General features: G+C 37.1%; 5 protein-coding genes and 1 long non-coding RNA gene across 7 annotated transcripts; 4 read left to right on the top strand and 2 right to left on the bottom strand.

Annotated features, from left to right (window-relative positions):
• The first annotated feature begins 628 nt into the window (after nt 1-628).
• Nucleotides 629-3,710, top strand: LOC135679183 (phosphoinositide phosphatase SAC3-like). Its single transcript, XM_065192668.1, has 8 exons — nt 629-978; nt 1,214-1,418; nt 1,489-2,554; nt 2,617-2,750; nt 2,824-2,946; nt 3,029-3,356; nt 3,432-3,553; nt 3,626-3,710. Exons 3-8 carry the CDS (start codon nt 2,438-2,440, stop codon nt 3,708-3,710), a joined length of 909 nt encoding a protein of 302 aa, XP_065048740.1. The 5' UTR covers nt 629-978; nt 1,214-1,418; nt 1,489-2,437.
• LOC135679192 (phosphoinositide phosphatase SAC2-like) lies at nt 889-2,405 on the top strand. The gene is made up of 6 exons (XM_065192678.1): nt 889-978; nt 1,214-1,418; nt 1,489-1,654; nt 1,769-1,991; nt 2,056-2,132; nt 2,204-2,405. Exons 1-6 carry the CDS (start codon nt 889-891, stop codon nt 2,403-2,405), a joined length of 963 nt encoding a protein of 320 aa, XP_065048750.1.
• A 40-nt stretch (nt 3,711-3,750) lies between the features above and the next one.
• On the top strand, nt 3,751-5,917 carry LOC135680653 (uncharacterized). Its single transcript, XR_010515499.1, has 3 exons — nt 3,751-3,988; nt 4,594-4,743; nt 5,571-5,917. It is a non-coding gene; the product is annotated as an uncharacterized LOC135680653 (long non-coding RNA).
• Nucleotides 5,918-6,115: 198 nt separating this feature from the next.
• On the bottom strand, nt 6,116-9,768 carry LOC135673597 (small ribosomal subunit protein uS2y-like). The gene is made up of 5 exons (XM_065182670.1): nt 9,590-9,768; nt 7,988-8,250; nt 7,705-7,902; nt 6,955-7,162; nt 6,116-6,489 (listed from the first exon to the last, which is right to left on the bottom strand). The coding sequence occupies exons 1-5, from the start codon at nt 9,714-9,716 to the stop codon at nt 6,332-6,334; spliced, it is 954 nt and encodes a 317-aa protein (XP_065038742.1). The 5' UTR covers nt 9,717-9,768; the 3' UTR covers nt 6,116-6,331.
• Nucleotides 9,769-14,686: 4,918 nt separating this feature from the next.
• On the top strand, nt 14,687-20,244 carry LOC135673584 (uncharacterized). Of its 2 annotated transcripts, none has more exons than XM_065182651.1 (5): nt 14,687-14,846; nt 15,820-16,698; nt 16,837-17,037; nt 18,482-18,677; nt 19,857-20,244. In XM_065182651.1, exons 2-5 carry the CDS (start codon nt 15,862-15,864, stop codon nt 20,039-20,041), a joined length of 1,419 nt encoding a protein of 472 aa, XP_065038723.1. In that variant the 5' UTR covers nt 14,687-14,846; nt 15,820-15,861; the 3' UTR covers nt 20,042-20,244. The 2 variants fall into 2 exon arrangements, with proteins under 2 accessions (XP_065038723.1, XP_065038730.1); XM_065182658.1 differs by having other exon boundaries at nt 15,805-16,698.
• Nucleotides 20,245-22,176: 1,932 nt separating this feature from the next.
• Nucleotides 22,177-25,019, bottom strand: LOC135673578 (ethylene-responsive transcription factor 1-like). Its single transcript, XM_065182638.1, has 3 exons — nt 24,682-25,019; nt 22,542-23,452; nt 22,177-22,431 (listed from the first exon to the last, which is right to left on the bottom strand). Exons 1-2 carry the CDS (start codon nt 24,923-24,925, stop codon nt 22,554-22,556), a joined length of 1,143 nt encoding a protein of 380 aa, XP_065038710.1. The 5' UTR covers nt 24,926-25,019; the 3' UTR covers nt 22,177-22,431; nt 22,542-22,553.
• Nucleotides 25,020-26,763: the final 1,744 nt, after the last annotated feature.

Here is a 26,763-nt window from a genome sequence, read left to right as displayed (position 1 = left end):
TGTGTGCACGCGCAATTTATAAAGGTAAAGATGCTATTTTTAGATAGTTAGATTCTTATTGAAATTTAAATATTTAGGGGTAAATTTATAAAGGTGATTAAAAATATTTTATATATTTCTAAATATTTCTAATTGAAGTTAGATAACATTAACTACAATTAGCTATGTGAAATATCTTAGTATTCGAAAGGATATATGTGAAGGATTTTTTATCATGAAAGATATGCATATTATATTAAAATTTATAAGGGTAAATATGATATTTTAAAATTTTAAATAAAATAGCATATGAAATTTTTTTTATATTTTTGATTTCTTAGGGATATTTAAATAGTTTAGGGTAAATATGCACATTTTAGATATTTAAATATTTCTAACATAAATTAGATAATGTTAACTACAATTATCTATGTACAGAGAGAAATATATATTTGAAAAGCCTTAACATTTGAAGTATGTATACGTGACATTTTTTTTTATTACCATAAATTTATAAGGGTAAATGTAATATTTGTAAATTTTAAAAGGATATATATGTAAAACCGTCTTTTTGGTTTCATAGGTATCTATAAATATGGAAGACCGTATCTGTAAATTTGACCGACGAGAATCTGACAGGGATTCCGCCGTAATCTTCTTTGTTGCTCCGCGGAGCTCGCGATTTCAACTGTCGCACGAGTTCTGCTTCCGGACGCTCCCCCCTCCTCCAAATCGGGTGGTGGCGAGAACGAAGAAGGCATCTCCATTGTTGTTCTATGATCAATACCTCTTCGCTCCCTTGTTTGCTCTCGAGAGCAGACCTTTTCATGGCGGATTAGTCCTGTCGCTTGTCATTTTCCTTCGGTTCGGTATCGACCGGCCGCGGAGGGCGAGACGTGGGGTTGTCGCATGGCAGCGGTGGAGGAAGCTGATGCCGTCGCCGGCGGCGGCCGCGGCCGCGGGCGCCTCCAGAACTTCACTCTGTATGCGGCTCGATCGGTGAGTGGTTGATCTTACGTCCAAGATTGGATCTTTTTATCCCGGGTGGGAAGATCTTGTGTTGTTTGAAGTGGTTAGGATCTATGTTATCCTCTTCTGCTACTTCTCACCATCGATTCTTTGTTTCCTACGTTCTTGCATTGTTGCGTGAAGGATTCTGCTTCAGGCAGATTTTGCAGAGTTCTTGAGATCGATTCAATTTAATACGTGTGTTGGATGTCCCATTGTGCTGTAGATGTTTTTTGTAGTCGGAAGCGATGAAAGCAGGAAACAGTGGAGAGTTCTGAAGATTGATAGGTCGCAACCTTCTGAGTTGAACATCTATGAGGATCCCATCACATACTCGAAAAGTGACTGCAAATGTTTGCTGGAGCAATTAGATCATGAGAACAATGTAACTGGTGGACTCAACAAGATCACTGTGTGCTATGGGATTGTTGGTATGTGCAGCCTCGATCTCATGGAAAAAGCATGATAGAGTTCAGATTCATGCATATATTTCATTTGCAGGGTTTGTCAAGTTCTTGGGCCCTTACTACATGTTGCTCATCACTGGGAGGAAGAAGATTGGTGCCATCTGTGGCCATGCCATCTATGCTGTCACCAGAAGCCAAATGATTTCACTTTCAGATTCTGCTCAAAGCTCCTACCTGCCCTTTGTTGGGGCTGAATACAGGTTACTGTCGATCCCTTCATGGGATTTCTAACGGAGATAAGAAATGATCAGTCCCAATCCATTCATATCATTTGTCTTAGAGACACCAATCTTGTTTTGGTGATCTATGTGCAGATACAAGAGGCTGTTACGTGCAGTGGATCTGACAAAGGACTTCTTCTTCAGTTACTCCTACAACATAATGTGCAGTCTTCAGAAGAACATGTGTGATGGTGTGCCAGAGGAAGCTCTATATGAGACCATGTTCGTCTGGAACGAGTTCTTGAGTTGCGGTATCCGCAATCATCTCAAGAACACCGCGTGGACTGTTGCATTGGTACATGGATCTTTCAAGCAGGTAAGGTCTGGAAAGCTTGGTTCGACTCTGCTCTCAAGACTTGATCTTTTCATGGCTTGTTCAGGGCAAACTTTCTCATGCCGGCAAAGATTTCACATTCACTCTCATTGCCCGACGATCTCGACATTTTGCTGGCACCAGGTTACCGGTAAATCTTCTCTTGCACGGTGGATCTTCCATGAAGTGCTTGACAGTGCCTATGCTGATCACAGGTACCTGAGACGCGGTGTCGACGAGAAAGGAAGAGTGGCTAATGATGTTGAGACGGAACAAATTGTATTCTGCGATCAACCCGATGAGATTTCCAGAGAAATAACATCTGTTGTGCAGAACAGAGGATCCATACCTCTGTTCTGGTCTCAGGGAACTCGAAGACTAGGATTTAAGCCCGATATCATCTGTAAGTTGCAGTGAGTAGTGCACTTCGGAGACCGATCGTTAACGAGATGTTCCTCCTTGTTTCAGTGGAGAAGAAGGACGATAACTTCGAGGCGACACGGCTTCATTTTGAGAACCTTGTGAACAGATACGAGAACCCCATCATCGTCTTGAACATGATCAAGGTAGCAATCTATCAAGAACTGATCTTTTAGGACATGTAGTGATCTTTTTGTGATCCATCCAGAAGCAAGAGAAGAAACCTCGAGAATCATTGCTCACCGAAAAGCTTGTAGATGCAATAAATCATATAAACAAGGATTTGCCGGAATCGGATCGGTTGATATACTTCCACTGGGACTTGCAAAGTATCTGTCGAAGGTATGTGGTGGCTTTGCTTCCACTGTGCTCTGTTCTCGATCTCTTCTGATCCAAGTCGATGAAATTGTTGCAGAAGAAGCACAGAAGCATTGGCATTGTTGTGCAAAGTGGCAGCATGCGCAATGGATCTAACCGGCTTCTTTCACTGTCGACGAACGCCAACCATGGATGATGCTCTCAACTGGCTCAGCCTTCTGTACGCACTATAATTCCCAACCTCGACATGTCTTGTGACATCCTCGTAATGCCACGATTCCTTATACTGCGACATGCTACAGGAACGACGGCTCCGAACAGAGCTCTGATATCTCGCAGAGTGCGTCTTCTTCACGCAGAACCCAACAGGATGGGAATGGCTTGGCTACACCACAGAGGAGACAGAAAGGTGTCCTCAGAACAAATTGCATAGACTGCTTGGATCGCACCAATGCTGCTCAGATTGCATATGGATTGACTGCTCTTGGTCATCAGCTGCATGCACTGGGGATTAAAGATGTCCCAGAGGTTGATCTAGAAGACCCATTGGCTGATGATCTGATGAACTTTTATCGCGAAATGGGAGACAGACTTGCTCTGCAATATGTTGGTTCTGCAGCTCATGACAAGGTATTTCCACTTGCAGAGTTCATATTTATGTGCAAGTAGCATTATCTTCTATGAACTTAATTGCTCTTGACACAGATACCTTACAAGAACAATGGCAGATGGGTGCCATTAACACTATGGCCAGGGTTACAGAGGAATCTTCAAAGATATTATAGCCATGCCTTCATGGATGCCAGGAAACAGGAGGCCATCAACTTGTAGGCTGCAACATTTTTTTTTCCTATGAATAAACATTTTTTTTTCTTCTGTAAACTTACTTCTTGATGCAGGTTCCTAGGGCACATTGTACCCTGGCAGGATAAACCAGAGCTTTGTGAATTGGATTCAGATCAGCATCATGATGTAGGGAGGTAACTTCATCTTTCTTCTTCACAGCAGTTCCACTAGTAGCTAACATAGTAGACAGGAGTGTGTTCATTGATTGATTTGCCTTTCATTTGCAAGACTAGAATTCTGGCTAACATTGCAGCTTTCCATTTCAGATCACATTTCAGAAAATCCCTATCAGTTGGCAATGTCACATGTGAAGTCAACAAAGATGAATCTAATACTGATGTAAGGACAAGAAGAAATGTGATCTCAGAGCTGCTTTCATATATGGATCTAGATGAGACTGACATGCCATATTCTAGGTGAGCTACTTCAGATTGCTCAATCTTTGTGCAATTAGAAGCTGTTCTTCCTCTGATAATGTTTCTGCAGATCAATGCATAAGCACTGCTCATTGTGTTGTTCTATCTAAACTAAGAAATCAACACCATAGTAACTGTAATCTAATTAAATAAAACTTTAAATTTCTTTTACTTTTATTCTATTCAGTAGATCTTTGTCTAACTTTCCCAAGAAATTTAAGATTACTTGTTGGTCCCATGTCTTCCTAAACACAAACAGTACAATGCTCTTTCTTCTGGACAATAGGTAGACACTAATAAGTTCATCAAACTTGAGATTTCTTGACCTTGATTGGATTGCATCATCCAGGAATTCATATTAATTGGTAGGTAAACATTTACAAATAAATCATCATCTTCAACTTCTCAAATATTTGGTCAGGAATGTATGTGTAATTTTTTTTTTTTTGTTAAGCATGTTTGGACACTACTGATTATTCAAATAACAATAGATAGCTAATAATGCATCATGCTACTTTTTTCTTTTCACCTTCATGTATGGAAATGAGGCTCTTCAATTTTTTTTAGAGACAAGAGTTGTAATTACTTGCTACTTCTCATTTCAGACCATTGTTAAAAAGATTCCTATCAGATAGCAGCATCCAACATGAAGTCCACACATATGCATCTGTTTGTGATGCTACAACAAGCAATCATGTGATCTCAGAACTGCCTTCAACCATGCCCCTCAATGGTAGTGATTTATCATCTTCCAGGTGAGCTACTTGAGATCATTCTATTCTTTTGCATGTTGTGGATGACCTTTATTTTTTTTTCACAGGAGTAACTGTGAATGTTGCCATCATGTTTCTGAGAGGAAAATAGTTTTTATATCATAGAAAAAAGTATGCATGAAGTCAATGACTTGTCATAATAACCTAGGGCTAGTCAATTTAAACTGGACAATGTTTTACTCTATGTAAGTTCATCAATCCAGTAAAGAGTAGTAGTACTTTGGTCATTCTACATACATTCAGGTGAAAAAAGAAAAAAAAAAAAAACCTAAGCTGTAAAGTAATTTAAATAGTATATGAAAGTGACATTTGATCCTGCTAGCTGCAAAAGCTATGAGCTGTGCAGTTTCAACTCATGAAATCTAATTTTTAATGACAGATAAACAACCTTGAAGCCTTGTATGTGCATATATATGGATCTTGTTTTCTTTCTTGTGCAGCTAGTGGTTGAAGAACAGTGATAGAATTCTCATCTACATGGAATCTGATAGTGGATTTCAGGCTTCAATACATAACCACTGATGTTAGCATAGACACACACTGGTAAAAATAATTGAGTGGGCAATTGTGATTGACTTGATGCATTGGAATCATGACAAGCACATAAAGTGCATTGCTTGTATCAAAATCAGGTTAAGAAGAGGGTGTCCTAAATTGATTTCATTCTCTTCCTTGATGGCTTCATGATCTTATTGTGGGTGAAAAGGATAGTCATGTACTTTGATCAACACAGGTCTCCACACGAAAATAATAACATTGTATAACATAATTTTGTTGCCATAATTGTTAATGCATATTGTGTATTACAGGGAGATGCGTTTGATGGGTAGATTTGCCAATCTTGGACAATATTTTGCTAACTTAGAAGAATGGCTTGCTTGGGTAGGGACACTCTGTTCTAGATGACCAGATACTCAATTTGCTCTGCAGAGGAAAAGGCACTGGTATTGATGTCAATAAGCCCCAACTCCATTGGAGCATGTACATATGTTGACAAAAACTGTTGCATGAATTAGTACTAGTATTGAACATGAAATTTCTATGGCAGTAAGCTCCTGTGATATACTATCTTAAAGTAGATTGTTGATATGTGCCAACATGAAATAAAAAGTCTTGCTGTGACAGATGATTTCCTTCTCTGCAATGGGTTTTAGTAGAGCTTTCAAACAAATCCGTCTTGTTTGAGTTTAGCATCACTCGGACGATGAGAAAAAGTTTGCATTTAGCATCTCATGATCAGGGAAGTTGAGTCCTAAAATTAGCAATGAATATAATTGACATCCATTACTAATTGTGTATAGCAAGCTTTCATACTCCAAGATACATAAATCCATAATGACAATGAAATAGAAGATAAAGATGAAAATGAGGTAATGCATCAAATTTATAGTCATGGTTCTAAGACATCAAGGAAAAAGAACAAAAAGGAGAAAAATAATAGGCGGATAGGACTTGTTTCAGAGCTAAATAGTCAGATAGTAAACAAAAGCATGATAGAAGCACCAATGTGCTGCCTAGATAAAAACTAATCGACGCACTCGTGAGTTGCCACAGGCATATTGGCCTTCGGTTACTCCCAACCTGAGGGAGCAGTAGTAGGTTGATCAGCCTCCCAACCAGATGGAACACCAGCAGGAGCAGCAACAACATCCACCGGTGGAGGTGGAGGTGGAGGTGGAACTGGAGCTGGAGCTGCAGCTGCATCCCATCCATCTGCAGCTACAGGTGCTGTTCACAGAAAAACCAAAATATGTTACACATGATCCTTGGAGCACAAGGAATTGCACAAGTTAAGATGTTCTTTATATGGCTCAATGTGTAGATTGCCATCAAGAACGTAGTTACTAGAATGCACATAAAATATTCGTCGCAGATATAATTCGTTAAGCTTTTCATAATAAATAAGTAAACAATTAACATATTCTGCACAAATGTGAATCTTAAAAGTGAGATATACTGTTAAAAGCAAATAATTGCACATATTCTTCTTAAGCTTGAACAAATAATTCAGAGGGTAAATATGAAATATCATTAACCTATGTCTTGTTAGGACAGAATATTAGCATAATCTCATGGAATTCACTTTTTTTTTTATTTCGGGATTGGTGTAACTGAGACTAACATCAAGATGGCATCATAGTGTATAAACAGAAATAAAACAATATATATCACCATATGGCCACTTCAACTAACCTTGACCAGCAGTCCACTCAACCCCAGCAACTGGAGGCACAGCAGCAGGTACAGCTCCCACTTCAGGCATCCACTGTTCTGTGGTCCATTGATCATTCGGTACCATAGCACCATAATCAGGAACTGCACCAAAATCAGGAGCAACTGGAGCCTCTTCTTCTGCCTGTTCCTTGGCCTCCTCAGGATCTCTATAGAAGAACAGATCAACCTGCAAAGCCCCAGCTTAGTTGCAAATGAAGATACTCAAAAGACAACAGACAAGACAATAAAGTAAAAAACCATGTTTTTAATTATATAATTCTTTATTTACAAAGCTGAATAGTTATTTAAAGAAACTACTTTCTTCACTTATAAAAGATTAATAATATAGTTATTTAAGAAAGGTCCAACTTATTTGTCAATGGGAAAAAAAGACCAAAAATGGCACAGTAGTTTAATGAGTCTTTCTTTTTTCCTTGTATTGGAACCAGGGGACCCTGCAAGCAGCCAGTTCTTGAGTGTTCTAAAAGCTTATATTGATGGACACAAGACAATTCTAGAAAAGAGCATGTATGGCTTAAAAGATCTGTGCTTCACTGTGCTCCTGATTTACACAAATGGTTCACCATGCAACTCTTTGCAAAGGCTGCCAAGAATATACATTTAATAATGTAAAAATCAAATGAACCATGTATCAAACTGAATTATGACTTTTCAAAAGCCTAAAAAGGGTGGTTAATCAATTAATGCCTTACTATGATGTAACCTTACCATTACTTCCCATTTACGCCCAAGAGGAATAGTGCCACGCATCTGCAGAACCATCCTTGCTAAAAGCCAAAAGAGGCAGCCAATGCTGTGCTTTCCTTTATTGTTTGCAGGGATTCCGATGTCAACATAACGCATGGGAGAGTCCGTATCACAGAAGGAAATTGTTGGAATGTTTCCCAGAGCAGATTCCTTGATAGGCTGTTTGTGAAAGGATCAGGCATTCTTAACTAATCTATTTTAGCCAAACAGAAAAAAATAATTTCTTTCACTGACTTTTTTTTACCTGGTGATCAGTTCTTGGATCAGTAAGGATTAGAAGACGAGGCTCACTAAAGGATGTCTGAAGCTGATTGGTAAAGGTTCCAGGTGTGTGCCTCCCTGCAATAGGATGAGCACCTGTGTACTGTGCAAACTTCAAAACAGCTCTCTGACCATATGGCCTTGCAGATTGGACAATGATATCCTGAGGGTTCTCAATCGCAACTATGACCCTAGCAGCTAGCTGAAGCTTCTCCCAAGTTTTGCCAAGGTTGATGATGTGGACACCTGAATGATTAAGTAAATGAAGGTTTGAGAAACATAGCTAAGTACATCATGGCGCTTAGTTCCATAAAAAACAAGTTAACGGATTCACAATAAAAAACAAAAAGAAAACAGAGATAAAAGTAAAGGAATAAACAAAGTGCAGTTGTGATGTGATCAACAAAGTGCAGTCCTAATTCAGATCCAACTGGCCTTTCAATTCATCAATTCATCAATTCATCAATGCTGATTAGTTTTTTTTTAGTAAGGTACCTCATTACTTCAGTCATAATTAGTTTCGACCATCAATACTAGTCATATTTTGGAGTATCAAAAGCACTAGAAACAATAAAGGATTACTGGTAAGGGTTTCAATGTTGTACATTTGGCATTATAAAATTTCATTTCTTTGCCAGAATTGACATACTGCTAACCACCTTGCATATGCCGAATGGCAATCACTACATAAATAAAATATACTAAAACAGTTCCACTCACAAGAACTCCATATTTATGAATGCAAACCATCACAGTCAGCTTACTACTTTCCTTGTTATTTGCTAATGATCATTTTCCAAGTTCTTGAGAATAAAATAATGCTAAGTAATTAATATAATTTGTGTTAATGAAAATTTGTAAAGCAGTCAAACTAGTTGGTTACATATAAAATGTGAACCAATACAACCTGTAACCAACGACTAAAAATATGATACGGCATTCTCAAGAAACAATTCACCTCGTTCAGGACCAATATGCATTCTTTGATGTAATTTTCAGTGTATAGAGACCCTTGCGCTCACCTTATTGCTTTCTACCTGCATCTTCATAATGATAACATAGCTAAGCACCCTCCTCGATTACCTGTTTTTTCAACAAAACCCAACATAATCCACAACAGGAAGCCTCCAACACCATTAGTGCACATCTTCGCATCATAAAAATGAGATGCCATTTGCTTGGAAACCTTAGACTTTTCACACAAGGCCCAGCACACCGCAAACCTATGATTTTTCCTATATTATGGACCAAGCTCAACGTTCTACACCATAAAAGTTCCCATCTTTACTTCACCACAACAATCTCTTCCCGGACAAACAAATCCTTCCTCTCACAAATGGAATAACAGTCACAATCACTTATAGCGATCGATCATGTTTACTCCAAAATAAAGCCTATAAATTTCCTCCGACAACGACTCAAATGGTTTCTTTGAATTCGTTCGTTGCCACTCGCATCTAACATATAGCATCATAATGGGAAATGGACTTCAGAAACAAGACAAGAATAAACTGGAAGCACCACCAAATGCTTCGGAAGACGGATCTGGCATAAAGAGAATAAAGAAAGTGGATCGAGAGGTTACCGTCGTTTCGTCGCTTGTAGACGTAGCGCTCCATCTGGAAGTCGCAGTTCCTGGCGCCGAGGTGGACGGCGGCAGCGAGCATCATCTGTATGTCCTGTTCCTTCTGAGAGAGCACCCGCGTAGCCATGGCCGCAATCGGGGTTTGGGTTAGGGCTAGAGGAAGAGAAGGGGGGGGGGGGGGGGGGGGGGGGGAACCCGAGCCTTGATCTGGGAGCAACGGCGGCGAAGCGTGGAAGAAAGTCGAGGCAAAGCTTCTTATCGCTCGCGGAAAAACCCTAAGATTTCGTTTCCGGTGATAAGGACTAAATTACCCCGCTCATTGGACCACGGTCTCAACCCGGTTCTTGGACGGTTCGATTTCGAGCGGCTCAATTAACTACTCCGTTGTTTAAATATTCTTTATATCTAACTAAATATATAATAATTCGAATCATTTAACATAATTACTCTAATTTTTATCCTAATTATAAGATAATATAATATAGTGTTCATATTTTTTGGTATCTGATTTGTTATATATATTGCTAAGTCATGATTCTAAGATGATATGTGAGGATTGAGCCAAATAAATATTCATAGGATGATTAAGTCAGTAAAGGTTTGAAGAGATCGAGAGTAATCAAAGAGTATTATTCTAAATGAACTCAAAAACGCACTTAAGAGGCTTTTTACAGTGAGCTTGTGTAACTTTTGAATTTAAGTTAAAGTTAATTCATGATATGCTTATGTAAAATCATCAACCATTATTGAATAGTGAATATGTGCAATTTATATTGACTGCTAGGATTATCAACTGACTTGCAAATTTGAGTGGGTCTTTGTGCTTGTATTGCGTCGGGTCAATGTCACTGTAGGATAATTATTTGGTTTACTTGTTAAGTTGATGAGATGTACAATGGGATATAGTCTGTCATCAGTTTATTTATACACATGAAGTCTCTTATCACTTGAGGATCGGATATGATAATCTATTTAAAATATACTACTCGATCACGTTATATATTATATGAGTGGTTATATTGATCTCAAGTCGCTAGAGGTATATTTATGATTGAGTTCAGTCATGTCATCGTCTAGTAATACTTTATGGTCAGATTTGATCACATCATAATTAAGAGATATTTCATAAGTGGATTTAACTACATCTTGATCGGATCACCTATACCTTATAGCTCTATATGTCATATGTATCATTGGTTATTATCACTTTCAGTTCCATATTATATTATTGACACTGATGATTCGGTTATTTGGTTAGTTTTTTTACAAGCATATTATTTTGATTGCATGATCCAATTTGATTTAGTTTCTAACTATTCATGATCATTACTTAATGGTTAGTTTTGAAGAGTCAATCGGAGGACTCTATGTTGAGATTCAATCAAACTATCAATGATCCAAGGAGATAGCAATCTCAATGCTCAATCTTCTATAACCAATCTTCTTTTTAGTTAGACTATGAGCAAGCCAAGAGATAAGTGTAAGAATTCAAGGGTCACTCGATCCTTTTAAAGGGGGGTGTCCAATCTTTGTTTTTTTCATACCTCTTGTGAAATTTGAGTTTCAACTTTTTTTTTATTTTTATGCTTTAGAATACTTAGTCGACTCCCAAACCCTATATTCAAAAGTCAAAGATTTTTTCTTCTTCCTCTTGATCTTCTTCAAGTTTAGACCAATCACCTCTCAACCCCTCCTTCAGTCACTAGTAGTCCCATGTCTCCTCCTTTGAAGATGTCATAGTTGTTACGACGAGGGAGATCACCCTTTTAAGGGTGACGCTTTTGGATGGCGGAGCTTAGAATTTTATATTTGGCTTATTCGACTTTGGTTGTCATAGTAGTAATGAATACTTAATTACTTAACTTAGTAATTGGTTATATACATTGGATTATTATTTTTGCACTTAAGATGCATTTGATATGAGGCTTTAGATCTCTCTTTATTTCCTTTTGTCGAGGTTTTTAAAATATAAAGATTTTACTGAATTCTTGACACTATTTTATGTATTTGTTACGGAATATTATGATCTTGACATTACTTTCATTTGCAAGATATGACACTACTATAATACATGCTTTAGAGGCTTAAATTACTTTCATTTGTCTTAAAATAGTTGCAAGATATGGACGGTTTCGAGCTCCTATAAGGGTTGGAAGATTTTTTTTATATATTTCTTAAATGAGGGGTGGCATTTTAGTCTTATATGGGCCATCTAAAAATTTGCTAATACTCCCCAAAAGTTGACTGGAGTTAAAAATAAAAAATTTACCCAATTATCTAATGCTTTGTCCACTAGACAAAACAAGTAGTGGTTTATAAAGAACAAACTTAATCTTATGCTTTAAAGTGAGTAATTGGGGCTTTCTCATCTTTATTTCTAAATCTTAACTCTTATAATTTTTAATTTAGTTTTTACGATTTTAGATCTCACTAGAATATTTTCCCATGCTATCAACAAGAGGAGGGGTAGGAAGAAGTCGAGAGGTTTCTCTTGGTTAGCAGAGAGGCAATAATAGGAGTATTTGTGGGAGTAGTTGCAAGTGTCGTCCAATCCTCAGATTGGCCACTTGTCCATGTCGAAGAAGGAGAGGTGAGCTTTGGCTTAGTCCTTGGACAATTGGCTAGTGGACTAAGAATCCTCTTAAGGGAGTATGAGGAGGAGGATTACCAAATGCCCTAGTTCTCGAGATGGAGTAGAGTAGGATCTCCATGACTCCTCCAAGGGGAGGCAACGATAAGTCACCAGGCACCTCCTTCAAGCTAGCCTTATGACGTGACTCATTTATTTGTATATAACCTTTATCCTATCAAATGAGAATGGTTCATATATGAATTCTTTAGTTACTAACCTGAGCCCAGAAAGGGCCCCTTACAATCAACATGGGGGCTCTCAATAAATTTTCACCCATGAGAGATTTCATTATAGATCATTCGGTAGAATTAGTAGATGATGCATTCTAGTTTGATAAAAAAAAAATATGGAAAGGATATCAAGTCCCTTCTCGACGAAGACTATAAGTAGTTGGTCATGGTAAGTATCCAAGTCCACATGTAATATAGTTTTCACATCAAACTTCACCAACACTTACAATTTTGATTATAGGGGCCTCACCTAATGCTCATGGTGCTCGGTTCAGCCCATGATATCTTGATCGACATAGTGACCCTCCTTTGGGAATAAGCTATTCATCAAAATAAGCTAGCTAAGGTGAATTGTCATATAGGGGAGACAACCGACTTCAAGCATAATTGGACTAGTTAAAAGTGGTAAAATGTCTTAAGGTGGAAAGACTTTCAAAGGAGGAAAGGCATCATTTAAATGAGGTTTGGGTGGATAGGCACCACTATATTGACTTAGTATTTTAATTTTGGTCATCAAATGTCGACCTTTCTCACCGAGAGGAAGAGTTTCTTCAATGGCTCTAAAGAATCTTTTTACCCCTAATATAAGACTAAGAGTTCTAAAGTTCAAAAAGTCTAAAAGATTTGATATCAGAATTCATAAAAAGACATAAAAAGAATGAAGTGAATGTCCCCTTATATAAGAGTTGAATGACTTGACTTTTGATGATACGACGATCATAGATTGTTTATAGAAGATTGAGTATTGAGATTAAATCTTATTAGATTCTTAATTGTTTGATTGAATATTGACATGAAACCTTCTAATTGGCTCTTGAAACCCAACTATTAGATAATATTCACTATACACCTTCACTATTTAATGATGATCGATGATTTTGCCTAATAGTTTTGCTAAGTAACTCGTACTTGAATTCATTATATAAAATCACCTACATATCTCTTTGACTTAATCTACCATAACACTCCTTGATTACTCTTTATCTCACCAAGTCTTGCTTAACAATTAGAGATAGACATTGGATCTGTGACGAATTCAAGAACAATGTCAACTTAGGATTCAAAATTTGACTTCACACACATGCACATGAAACTATATTTTTCTCAAAAATTTCAGCCTATAAAATGCAACTATAACCCACACAAAGATAGTCAAATGCGTCCCCACTACTATTAATCACAATTATGGATAAATTTAGCAAAAATAAAAATAAATACCTTTTAATGCTTAATTAAAACATAAAATTAACAAGACATAGATATTACACATATATGTAATATTTTGAATGTTTTTAGCATAGTTACATATCAAATTTTGCAAGAAAAATATACATAATTTTGTCACATATAAGGTTTTAATGGATACCAATTTGCATTGGGATTTAGTAAAGGAACTTTACCATATTATTATTAGGGTGAATTCATAGAGAAAAATATTATTTTTCCCAAGAACGCTTCATTTTTTATTTTCTTTCCACCTAATGTCCTGACTTTTCAAATTTTCAATATTATTAACTACATAAATATTAATTTTTTTCCCAAAAATATTCCCATAGAGTCTCTCATTATCACAAATACTCAATCTGTAGAATCTCAGTAAATTTAGATTTAATTTAATTAAGTTTTTATTAATTATTTTTTTGAAAATTGTGTAATTGTTCCATTATTGATTTTTTTATTCAAAAAATACTCAAAGAACTTTATTATTATAAAACTCTCATTGTAGACCATTAAAAATAATTAGTGTAAAAACTCAATTTAATATGTTGAAATATTTATGTTTATTTATTATATTATAATATTTACTGAAATATTTTTCGGAGTATAAATATCTGAAATTTATATTGTCATAGATTCTTAATTATTTTATAATATTTAATAATATATGTTAAACTTTAAATTTTATTTCTGAAGTTTATTATTTTAATAAATTCTTATTCGAATCGATTTGTTAAACCAAACCGAAATGGTTAAGAAAATGATTAAAAATATGAAATAAAAAGACTCTTCACCTTTTTAGGCATAAAATTTTAAAAGGAAAAATACACTTTGCAAACAAAATAAATTAAAATGGGATGTATTTCTTTTAGGAAGAATCCAAATCAGTAGTTTTTATTTTCGGAAATTCGTTACTAATAATAATAATAATAATAATAATAATCATCATCATCATCATCATCAACATCAAGCTCTATTTTTAACGTGATGCCGTGACGGCTTCACTAACTTCTCGACGCCCTTCGCCTTCCCCGTCGTTTTCTTGCCTTCCCCGCCAAACAAACACGATAGGAAAGAAATCGCTCCTTCTCCGCTCTGTCCGATCGCTCCACCATCTCTTCGACCTCCTCGAGACCGCCGCATCAATCCGTGATCCCTTCTTTCCGGCATTCCATTGGTGAGCCGCGACCGATCCCCGTTCCCACCCCATTTCTCTCTGATTGATCCTTTTCCACTTCTTTCTGGTGGTGTTTCTCTACTAAATTTCTAGGGTTTGTGAAGTTCGTTTCTTCGTGTTGAAGAATTCTAAAGAATACTTTCGTTTGCTGTTTATTTTTCTGGTCGTTCTGGTTTATTCGTAGATGTCGATGATGTGAAGGCATGTCTATCAAAGAATACTAACTTTAATGCTCGTATTATAATCTAAAGAACCTAGGATTCACCGAGATATCGATCGAATAATATGCTAGTGATTGCAATAAACTTTGATCTTTGTTAGATATGTTTCGTTTTTCCGTTTTGGAGAAAGGAATTATCTTACGTAGGTATAACATCCAAGAAATAGGTTTAGGTAGGTCAAAAGCTCGCTAGATCTCGGGTAAGGTAAATGACACCTAGCGGCACTTTGGACTTGGGCCAGTTTCGATTTAGCACAAATTCTGATAAATTATTTCGTGTTATGGCTGTATTGTGGAGTCTCCTGAGATTGCTCCCAAGCAGTAAGGTACATAGTACGACTAGTATTGTTGTTCTCAAGGGATATGTTTAACATGCGTTACTGTTGTGAACTTCAAAGTGCAGAAAATTAGAATGGATTGGACTTGGAAGATTTTGAGTTTGTTCTATTACTTCTGATGCTACTAGTAATTGAGCATGTTACAGTGTTTGCACCCTCAGAACCTGTATTTTCTTGCTCTTTTAAAATTTTTCGTTTTAATTTTTGTTCAGTACATTTATTGGAAACATTATACTTTAATAGCTGAACAAGATAACTTTAGGGCAAGATTATGATTATTCTAATGCAATGTTTTAATTCATTTGTTATGGTTATTCTAATGCAATGTTTTGATTCATTGTTGTGATCCTGTTTGTTAAAGGAATGTTTTTTACCCTGATTTTGACCTCAAATCTGAAAGCATGCTGTGCTCCAGGACAAGCTCTGTTACCTCACAAGTTTCACCTTCAATGAATCCATGGTGACATCAGAAGAAAGAGTTTCATACACCTCATTCTCTGAAGAAGACAAAGTTAGTCATCATGATAGAGAGGAAGTTGGTTTCTTTGTTGATCATCACAAGAGTTATGTGCCAAAAGTGTCAATACCGTATAATCTATATCAATCATCACCAGAGCATGACTTCCCTGAGCAGGACGATCCAGCTCAAGACCCTGGTTATTCAAGTCATCTCAGGGCTAATCCTGAAGTAAACTTGAAGAATGTTTTGAGCGGGTTGGTTGCAATTCTTACGGGCCGTAACCGAGTTAATGGTTCTATTCAATCACGACAGCTAAACTCCACCTCAGATGTATCATTTTTAAGTTCTGAATTGAATGGAAATAGCTTTTTGCATCCTTCAGTCTATTATGTACCAAGTGCACCACCCTTTGAGGTAGAAGCTATTGCCTGTAATGCACATAAAGAGGTACTTGTAGCAGATCCTCCAGAGTGGCTTCCAGATAGTTATTCTAGAGTCTGCATGCAATGCAATTCCCCATTCACAGCCATTATTCATGGTAGGCATCACTGCCGGTTTTGCGGTCGTATCTTCTGCAGAAACTGTACAACCCGAAGATGCTTGTTACCAGTCAAATTTCGGGAGCGAAATCCCCAAAGAGTCTGTGATACTTGCTACGACAGGCTTGAACCATTGCAGAGAATATTGATTATCTCGAATAGCAATTGCGTTCAGTCAGCTAAACATGATGTTACTGACTGGACATGCATGAGAGGATGGTTAAATTTACCTGTGGGCTTGTCCATGGAATATGAAATATACAAGGCTACGAATATCTTGAGGAGCTATTGCCAGGTGCAATTTCCTACTTCTGCTTTTGAGCTTTTTATTCCAAATTAAGGGATCTCCTTTTAACTTAAATTTGAGGAACCTTCTTTAAAAATATGAACATCAGGTGCCTTCTATTTAATTAGCATCTTGTCCAATGTGCAGGTTGATAGGTTTGATCCTGAGAAATCGATTCCCTGGGCTGTCCTTAAAAGAGCAAAAGGGCTTGCCATCCTAACAGTAGTTAAAGTTGGTGCACTTCTTACTTACAAGGTTGGTACTGGTCTTGTAATTTCTCGAAGGATCGATGGATCATGGTCTGCACCATCTGCCATTCTATCAATTGGTTTAGGATGGGGAGCACAGGTATGCATATAGTTAGATGGCCAATCTTCTCTTTTGCATCTGTTCTAACATGCAATATTTGGTAACTGTCTATTTTCATAGCAACTATAAATGCCAAGAATCAGCATATTTGTCTCAGTTTAAGTTTGTCTGGAGATATGTTGTCACAACTCATAAACAATGATCAATTAGGAAATTTCAGGAGGAACAACAGTAGTTGAGATTAAACAAAAGAACTTAAACAAAACAGAATAATTATGTGCCTTATGATTAAAGATTAGTGGTGTAGAAAAGATAGGAAATGCTGAAGGTATCTGAAAAGTAATATAAATTTTGCAGTAATGAATTATAATAACTGGAGATATTCCATCTTGTGCAAAAATCTCATCAAAAGAACAGTCCTCCACCCGTGCTTTAGGTGAATCATCTTCGTGTATAACACCAAAAGGAGAGAGGAAACATAAAACAGTAATGTTATGTTGGGATTGAGAATAAGGCATCACTTCAGTATTCTATTGGTATATTGGGAAGTATACCAACCTGTACCACCTAGTATCATCGGATAAAATAGTAGAAAATAAAAAGTGTATCATATATATATATTGTCATCAAGCTATCTATTTATTTGAAAAAATGCTATTTATTTTGATATTATTATTTGGTCAAACTAATCAGTATATATTGGTATTATCAACATTGAAAAACTTGAATGAAACCACTGTCAATTTCCTTTGAAGCTTTCCCCAACTCCTTATGTTGGTGGCTTGTCTCTTGATTAGTACCTTTTCACTGGTGTACTCAGTTTAATGTTTTGTTATTTATTTGTACAATTAGAAGGCATATAAATATCAAGTTTACTGATATATATATATGATACTTGTAAATAAAAAAATCTTGTGCTTGGGCATGCCATTCCAATTCTGGAGGCCGGTTGGTAAGAAATTCATCTTGATGTAAAAGCTGCATAGAGAACATATAATAAAATGAGACTAGAGTCCCATAATTCATCTTAAATGTGGTCTTCCCATATAGTTACTTCATAAGTGGGCATTATGTATTGCTGGTTAAACCATGCTTTGAATGATCAACATGGACACATTACAATCTTGCATTTCAATGCGTTACATTGCAAATGAATTTGTCATTGGAGTTTAATCACTTTGACTATACTACCTCATGTAGTTACATGCTAAATGGCATTGTGCTAAAAGAAAATTTGCAGTTCTTGATTTGCTGCAGATCATTTAGATCTAAGGAAATGGTATTCTATCATGCTTTTGGCTAATCAATTGCATCAATCTTTACAATTGTGTTCTACACCTTAGTACTTCTAGTTTATGAAAGCATTTCTTCATTTTTCATAAGCTAAAATCTTGCCGATGTATTTCTTGTCGCCTGCCTTTAGCTCTTTCTTTAGGTCCATACATAATTCTTGTTATTTGATCCTTTTCCTTATATTACACAGATTGGTGGCGAGCTCATGGACTTTATAGTTGTGCTTCATGGCTCTAAAGCTGTGAAGGCATTTAGCAGCAACATGCATATTTCACTTGGTGCAGGTTTGAGCTTTGCTGCAGGACCAGTTGGCAGAGTGTTTGAAGCAGATCTTCGAGCTGGCGACAAAGGGTCTGGCATGTGTTATACATACAGCTGCAGCAAAGGTTTTTTTTTTTTTTATTCTATATAGATGCATGCTTCCAGCTAAATGACTAGTTAATTTGTAGATATATTTTAAGAAACACCAAACTTCCTGAACGATTTTCTATTCATTTCTGAACATACATCAATGATGGTTTTGCACCAGGCATGAGCTTTGAGTTATCAAGCTTGACTTGTAATTAGTTTACAGTGACACTATTAGCTGATGACAACATTTTAATTACTGAGAGAAGCATAAAATTAAATCTTAGGTTAAAGCAATGGATAGACTTTTGGAGCTACAGAAGGATCAAATAGAATGATTGAGTACAGGTTTCCTTCTAGAGCACTTTTGAGAACTTATCAGCAATAATGGAATTTGTTTAAAATTCAACATTCACAAAGCAAGAGAAGAATGGTTAAATTGGGGAGATAAATCTGATGTGTTGTATGCCTGTAAGATATTATTGCCACTGTGAGGAAAAACTTTGGTAGACATCCATAAAAGAGGCCATAATTTACATGTCAGAACTTGGATATCCAGAAGCAATATATATAAAAAGATACTTTAGCTGCCACAATGATGATAATGAGATGGATGAGTAGTATTACACATAATTTCAATATCTCTTTACTTTTGAGTTAAAGGTTGCACCAGCCTGAGAATAAGATAAAATTGTTTGTGCTGATAAGACAAGTGTTTTAAGCTGGTTCAGACATGTACAATGGCATAATGTGCATTATTGTAAATGACGGACGAGAGATTTGAAGGGGTGACATTATCAGATGATAAATATTAAAGAAAACCATGTTAGGAACATGACTGCCTCTTCTCCACCTGAATCAAACACCGGCAGGTTTGTTTTGTGTAACTAAATATAAGTTGCATCTAGCTAGAGTTTGTTGCATTTGTCGGTTGATGTGTGATATCCATCTCAGCTCAAGTCCAACCTGATAAGGTTTTTTTTTTTACCACTACCTGATAAGGAGTTTTGTTGCACATGTTATGCCTATTTTGTTCTTGTTCCCTTTCCGGGTTGGGATATTATGGCTTGTTGTTGTTATTATCATATTCTCTTTCTGTGCAGATGTAGTACCGGCAACTATAGTGGTGCATTTTTCGATGCTCATTTGATAAAAATACTTATTTTTATGTCAACCATTGTTGCCAAAAGATTATAATCGGAATTGGTAATTGACAGGTGCTTTTGTTGGGGTATCACTTGAGGGGAACTATGTAGCAACCAGGACGGATACAAACTTGTGCTTTTATGGTGATCCTTACTTGACCACTGGTGACATTCTCTTTGGTACTGTGGGGAGACCACAAGCTGCTGAGCCATTGTACTTGGCATTGGATGAGCTATACTCAAAGCTTACAAGTTAGTCTTCCTCGAGGGATCCCTTGTACATATCCAGTTCTCTCCTGGCCGCCTGGTCATCATATAATCTTTGGTGGCTGCCTACCGAAAGCCAAAAGCTGTAAAGAAATGCTTGCTGTAATATCCGTGGCCTACAGATTAGAAGTGTGCAAATTGTACAGTCAGGTAGTGTACATATAGCAAAATAAATGACAAATCATTTAACTGATTCATGTGTTTCAGCTTTAGATGATGAATGACCAAAAAGGTAAGATGAAGAAATTGGTGCTTACAGTCTAAACATTGCAACTGGTTTGTCTTGAATGTTTATTCCCCAAAGTTGTTTACAAGCTCAAGATCAGAAATGGGTGCTTTCCTTTGGTCGGTGATTTGTGCTCATTGGGATAAGGTCAGTATGATCTTTCAGGATAAAAGTACATTGCACGTTGCATAAAAAAAATGCTTACTCTTTTCTTTCTGATCATGTAACTGTATTTACTTTTTGTGCCAATACGAAGGACATACTGCTTGCTACATAATGTACATAATGTGCCAACCTGGATGTTTCATGATCAGGTTAAGAATGGAGTTAACTTAAAGATGCCTAGATCTGTTTTCTTGCAGATTTTTTAGATTCCTTCATCAGATCATCGACATCTTGCTCAGCATGCGGTAGCCATCGAATTTAGATGATGCATTGCTCGTATGTGTGTGCACACATGATACATAAATAATTGCATTATTGTGCTGGCCATGATGTGTAATTGCACCTACCCATCTCCTACCTGTCAAGCCATCATCTGGTGAACATCGAGTCCCAGTTGGTTCCCATCTGGACCCTACATGTATGAGGCATTCACTAATGTGGTGCCCGGAAAGGATTAATATATTCTATTTACGATATATTTGTTGAGATATATCTTGACGGTTGGCTCAAATGTCATACAGTTAAGGAATAACTTGTTTACAATGAAGTTCATATTATTATCTTTGTTTGATAGCATTTGTTTCTTGAAAGATGGCTGATGTTTCCATTTAAAATGCCGACATTATTTATCCTTCCATAGCAGTCGCTCGACTGATTTAGAGGGTGGATTGTGATGTCACAATAAGATTACTCTTCTGTGATCCAAGTGATCGAGTCGTTTAATTGTCCTGTGATGGAAGGATTCATTAGTCGACTCGTCTCAGTCCTCATTTTAAGCATTCAACTCAGAAATGTTCCAGCAAAAACCAGCGTTGAAATGGTAAGAAAGAAGAAGAAGGTGAAGAAGAGCAATAAGATAACAGAGCTTGCACATGCTTGCTTTGCGGTCTTTGATGACCTTGTGATCCCCCTTCCCAGAAAAGCAGCAGTTGCGATGCAACATCAAACCCCAAGAGAGAAAGCAATAGTTCAGTTGTTTGTTGGTACATCCTTTTTCTTCAGTATATAATTACAACTTGCCCTCTACATATATACACACACACACACACAGCTCAGCACACCTCCAATTAAATTAAACCATGTAGAACCAAGAAATCTCCATCTTGCTTTGATACCTTCAACCTGATGAGCCAATCAGCTGAGATATGAGACGAGGTGTACTGGGTAAATGTTTGAAGCAGCTTGCAAAGACGAAAAGGAAACAAGAAAGAGTCACAGGAAAGAGGCACTTCGATCCACAGGTATGACTTCTCAACAAGCTTTTACCTCCCAATCTTTCAGATCACGGCTTTAAGATGTAAGAAGCCACACTGCTTGATTGTCTCTATTTTGCTCTCACATGAAAGTGCCAGATGAGTATCAAAATGCAACAATATAATCCAGCAGCATCACTCTCTTGTATCTTTTACAATGCCAACCGGAAAACATTCCACAAAACCACCGATCAAGGATTTGCCACCCACCATTTTTGCTTCCCCACCCTGGTTTTGAAAGGCATCTGATTAAATACTATTTGATCCATAAACAAAGGTTAACAAGTTGCATTAAAGGACGTGTATCCAGAAGCGACAGAGATCATCATAGAGGAATCCAACAAAAAAGTATAACTGATATATTAACCGCATCACAGGGTTTGGTTTTCGGTCCACATCAAGCAAAGAAGATCTGAAGATGATAGGCACAATGTCCACCGGCGACCAGATTCAAGTCGATCAATCATCAAGGAGACAACGATGAAAGTAAATAAAGCAGGGGAAAATCTACCCCAAGTTCAAAAGCATGTCACAGAACAAGAAAACTTGCAACAGATACACCAATCGTCAGCATAATAGTAAATGTGAGTCCATAAGCTAAAAGCCAAAACACTTAAAAAGGCAGATATAAAATGTTGTTTCCAAAGATTATTCTGCAAACGGAATCATGTTCAGATTCATGACACCCCATAAACAATTCTGGCCCTCCATAATCAACCTTCATCAACATTGGTACCTGAGAAAGTAAAAAGAATGTAAGTGAAACAACCAATTGCTCCTCTGAATAAGGAGATACATAAAGATGACATGGCTAAATAGAAAGAATGTCATCCATGGAATGCTTACTTTTATCCATATTTACAGAGAACCAGTAGCCAGGGCCGAAGTCCCCAAGTAAACACTGCCCTCCATGGGCAGATCATTGAAGCTCCACAGGTTCACAGCACTCAGATCATCCTGAGCCAGTTCACCACCAAATAGGCAGTCAATTGACAAATTGGAGCTCTCCTCAAGGTAAGGAAACTGCAGGATTTTCATGTACGAGTCATAAGCAGATATGTCATCAGGGAGTTTAACTGCATTGCTCTCTTCTGCTGACACTTCCACTCCACAATTGTATTTCAAATTTGTCTGAGGGTTATCGTGTCCCAGCAATTCAGTGACATTGCCTTCGATAGCAGCAGGAACATGAACTGGCATGATCTCTGGGGTTTTTGTCTCATATTCCCATACAAAGTCAGGATGGCCAAAAGAGTTACTTCCCTCATCAGAAGGGAAGTTGAGAACTTCACAAGGTGCAGAAAGTTCTTTTGTTGCAGTGGGGTTCCAATAGTCAGGTTTAGTTAGCACCTTCTCTTCCAAGAAGCCCATAGCAGAATAGACATCACAATCCTGGTCATTCAGATAGGTGTACTGCTTGAATTCATTTTGTTCAGACAGATTTGGCATAGGTGGTTTTCGAGAAGTAGGCTTCTGAATGCGCTTTTGGCCACCAGACTTTGCTGTAGTGGGGAAATTCACCTTTGCCTTTTTGCCACGGATGCGTCGAGCTTCAGCATCATAAGCTCTTGCAGCCTCTTCAGCTGAGTTAAATGTCCCGAGCCAAACACGGACTCCTTTGTGAGGATCTCTGATTTCCGCTGCCCATTTGCCCCATGGGCGCTGGCGGATTCCACGGAATTGATTCTTTCTCTTCCTTTTGGTTGACTCAACCGCAGATCCATCATAGTCTCCTGGTTTTAGAGCGACAGAACCCTCTGCAGTACAAATAGAACAAGATTTTCAGCAGTTTTTACACTCCCAACACACACACACAACATAACCATATTACTTGGAAGCAACTAAATCACTGCCTTCCCCCGCACCAAAACTCCTCATTCAAAAGCTAATCAGATTAGTGAAGAAAAGTAACCATAATTGTTTAGATCATCTCCATCCATAATCAATAATTTCTTCCTGTTTCTCTCCTCATCCGATGTGTAAAAACTAACATAATATAAGTTGTCTAGGTAGTTCCCTTTGATCCGATCATCTGCTAGTGAAATTCTAGGAATTTTGATTCTCTAACACAAGATTGCAAAACCTCACCTATATCCAACACTCAGATATCAGAAAAATACAACAAGTTACAATGTTGCACTAGCCTAGAGTAGATAAGAAACTTATTTTTCTCATGAAACAAAACATTAGCACTCGGACAAGGTTCCTATTTTTAGAATTAAGCTCACATCACCAAGAATCTAGGAAACAAAGATCTAAGCTTCACCATCTTTCTCAAACCTGAATGGAAAAAAGCCCAGCTTTTCACTTCTTACATAAAAGTTTCAATAACCTCCCAAAAAAAGATAACCATATTCACAACGTGTTATGCTACAATGAAAGAAAAAAAATCGTCTTTCTTGTTTTCAAGAAAAATTAAATTTCTCGAAAGTTGAAATAATAATCAACTCGGGATCATTAGCACCTACAAAAAGATTTAAAGTAAAATCTCGTGTTTCTTGATCACTTGTTAACAAAAACAAATTCTGAAAAGATCGTTTGAGCCACTGCCAGAGTTTGGGTACCTTTGAACGACAGAAGGCCGTAAAGAAAAGATCCACTAACAAATCGATGGAAATTACACAATTCCGTAACATAAGAAATCTCAAAGATTATCATTCGATTTGCTACTTCGATTTTCTAACCTTTGTCCTTCCAGAACAAAAGCCGAAGAAAAGCTCTGCAAGAACTAGTCTTAAATTGGCGAAAAATTGCAGGACGGATGATAAAAAAGTAACACCATGTGTGAAAAAGACAAAACCCACCTTCATTTTTGTTAACTTATTATTACTCCGTTCTTCACAACTCTAAGAGAAAGAATCTCAAGTCATAAACCTATTATAGATGAGATCTAGTTAAAATAGAGGATATACAATTAGAAGAAGATAGAATAAAAGTGATATTTCTGGTAAAAATCGCAACTTTTTTCACAAATTTCCTCAATTACCTCGAGAGAAGGATGATCTCCGTTGGACGGTCTTGAAGCTGATCTCGCCCTCCTCGAAGTCATCGAAGTCGTCCTCCTCGGACTCGTCGTTGAACTCCTGAAAGTCCGTCTCAAAGTCATCCTCGACCTCCACCCTCCGCTGCTTCCCCCTCCTGTTCTTCCCGCCCGGCCACAGGTGCTCCGCCTTCACCCGCCGCGACGCCGACGGCGGTATGAAGTCGGAGATGATCGCTCCTCCACACATCTCTCCACCGCTCTAAAGACTACTCTTTTACGGGTTTTCCTCCACGAAAAGCAATGAAACAAAGGAAAGCGAGGCGTTTTATTGGAGGAAGGCTGGAGGGTAGGTGGGGAAGCTTTATGGTTGGAGATAATTGTGAGTTTGGTGGGAGGGATGATGGTTAATTAAAGTATAGATATTATTTAAGTGTGTTAATGTCATTTTTATTATTTATAACTTTTTTTTAATTAATTATACATAAATATGTTCATGTTCTTCTCATTTTTCTTTCTCATTCTCTTTTTTTCTCTTTTTTGAGGGATAATATTGAGTGGGGTCAGACAGCATCAACCGACGAGCAGGTGACGGTCGATGACGACAATGACTAATAAGGGATTATAAAGAAAGAAAAAAAAATTATTATTTTTCAAAGAGATTATCAATAATAAAAAGGGACTGTGAATAGTTTTAAGTGGTAATTATGATAGTGATAAAAATTATGTATATATATATATATATATAATTTTATGAATATAAATGAAATATTAAAAATTTAAAAGAGGAAAATTTTGAGATAATGTTGACATTAATTAGTTCGTTTGTGGTAGAGATGGAAAGAAGGGATGTATGAAGAGAGAGGGGTTGTGTCAAGTCACCTTATGCCAAACGAAGAGTATGGGCTATTGGATTGGGACAGGTTTGACTAGCCAATTAAGCTAATGTTTTATTTTGATTTTGACAGGAACAAAGTCTCATGATATGTCAATTCCCTTGATGACATTATTTATGTCCAATGGGGTTTATTTACATGATATTTTGAATCCTCATATGAATAAAATTTCATCGAGGAAATGAAAATTGATATTTAGTTAGACTTGGGAATGGAATTAATCCACTAATCTCTTTTCTTGTTTCATAAAAAGATCTCAATTATTACCTTTGGAGCACAATTGCTTAAGTGTTTGATTTGGTTTTGACAATTGTGATTGGTTCAGTTGTGGATATAAGTAATTTTTCCAGGAGATAAGCACCAAATATAGGCAACTGAAAATGACAAATACATGCCAAGATTAGTGGAAAGAACACTGGAGGATGAAGGGCAGGTGCATGCACTGAGTCTGTGGTGAAACATAGGGAAAAGGGACAGGAGGAGAGAAGGAGACAGAACAGTCAGCTGTGTGGGACATGGCCAGGAGGCCAAGAGAAGTTTCTGAGAACAAAGACAACAAACAGCACAACATCCACAAGAGACTCCTCAACTGTTGGATTAACTTTCCCTGCACAAGTAGATCAGAGATGGCAATGACCACAACTTCTTCTGCAGCCTGGCATTGGACTTTGCTGAGGGAGATCAACTTCAAGCTGCATCTACAAGTGGGTGGACCAAGTCAATACAAAGGTGATGCTGATGGTGGATGCCAATGTGTTGACTTCATGATTCATGTGCAGAGTTGCGGCTAACCTGAGCTACCATTACCAGAAGCTTTGCAGAATGAAGGTCAGGACTGACAGGACTCACAGAGCTTGCAACTGTTTCTGATTACCAAACTTTGCAGAATGTTGCTCAGGATAGAAAAGAATCAGAGAAGTTTGAAACTGTTTCTGATTAAAATTCTCTCTTTTCGATACATTTCCTTCCAGTATTAGTCTTTATTTTTCTTCTTCTGCCAATTGAGTTTGAACTCTTCACCAACTTGAAATTTATGGTTTACAGAGAGAAAGTATGCAACAACCATTCATGATTGTGTTTTCTATCAACTTTAAAAGCAATATATATATATATATATATATATATATATATATATATATTTGATATAACATCAAGAATGGAAATTTCCATGAAAAGCTATTATTTATATATA

Source organism: Musa acuminata, chromosome BXJ1-1 (assembly GCF_036884655.1).
Source record: "Musa acuminata AAA Group cultivar baxijiao chromosome BXJ1-1, Cavendish_Baxijiao_AAA, whole genome shotgun sequence".
Taxonomy (NCBI): domain Eukaryota; kingdom Viridiplantae; phylum Streptophyta; class Magnoliopsida; order Zingiberales; family Musaceae; genus Musa; species Musa acuminata.
This window is presented reverse-complemented; position numbering and strand designations above follow the sequence as displayed.

Coding starts and splice junctions, on each gene's coding strand:
- LOC135679192 (XM_065192678.1), top strand. CDS start 889: ATGGCAGCGGTGGAGGAAGCTGATGCCGTCGCCGGCGGCGGCCGCGGC. Junction 1,655..1,768: donor TTTGTTGGGGCTGAATACAG/GTTACTGTCGAT, acceptor ATCTATGTGCAG/ATACAAGAGGCTGTTACGTG. Junction 2,133..2,203: donor CGACATTTTGCTGGCACCAG/GTTACCGGTAAA, acceptor TGCTGATCACAG/GTACCTGAGACGCGGTGTCG.
- LOC135679183 (XM_065192668.1), top strand. CDS start 2,438: ATGTTCCTCCTTGTTTCAGTGGAGAAGAAGGACGATAACTTCGAGGCG. Junction 2,555..2,616: donor TCGTCTTGAACATGATCAAG/GTAGCAATCTAT, acceptor TGATCCATCCAG/AAGCAAGAGAAGAAACCTCG. Junction 2,751..2,823: donor TTGCAAAGTATCTGTCGAAG/GTATGTGGTGGC, acceptor AAATTGTTGCAG/AAGAAGCACAGAAGCATTGG.
- LOC135673597 (XM_065182670.1), bottom strand. CDS start 9,716: ATGGCTACGCGGGTGCTCTCTCAGAAGGAACAGGACATACAGATGATG. Junction 7,903..7,987: donor ATCCAAGAACTGATCACCAG/GTAAAAAAAAGT, acceptor TTTCACAAACAG/CCTATCAAGGAATCTGCTCT. Junction 7,163..7,704: donor GGCGTAAATGGGAAGTAATG/GTAAGGTTACAT, acceptor GGGGCTTTGCAG/GTTGATCTGTTCTTCTATAG.
- LOC135673584 (XM_065182651.1), top strand. CDS start 15,862: ATGGTGACATCAGAAGAAAGAGTTTCATACACCTCATTCTCTGAAGAA. Junction 17,038..18,481: donor GTTTAGGATGGGGAGCACAG/GTATGCATATAG, acceptor TATATTACACAG/ATTGGTGGCGAGCTCATGGA. Junction 18,678..19,856: donor TACATACAGCTGCAGCAAAG/GTTTTTTTTTTT, acceptor GGTAATTGACAG/GTGCTTTTGTTGGGGTATCA.
- LOC135673578 (XM_065182638.1), bottom strand. CDS start 24,925: ATGTGTGGAGGAGCGATCATCTCCGACTTCATACCGCCGTCGGCGTCG. Junction 23,453..24,681: donor GAGATCATCCTTCTCTCGAG/GTAATTGAGGAA, acceptor TTTGTACTGCAG/AGGGTTCTGTCGCTCTAAAA.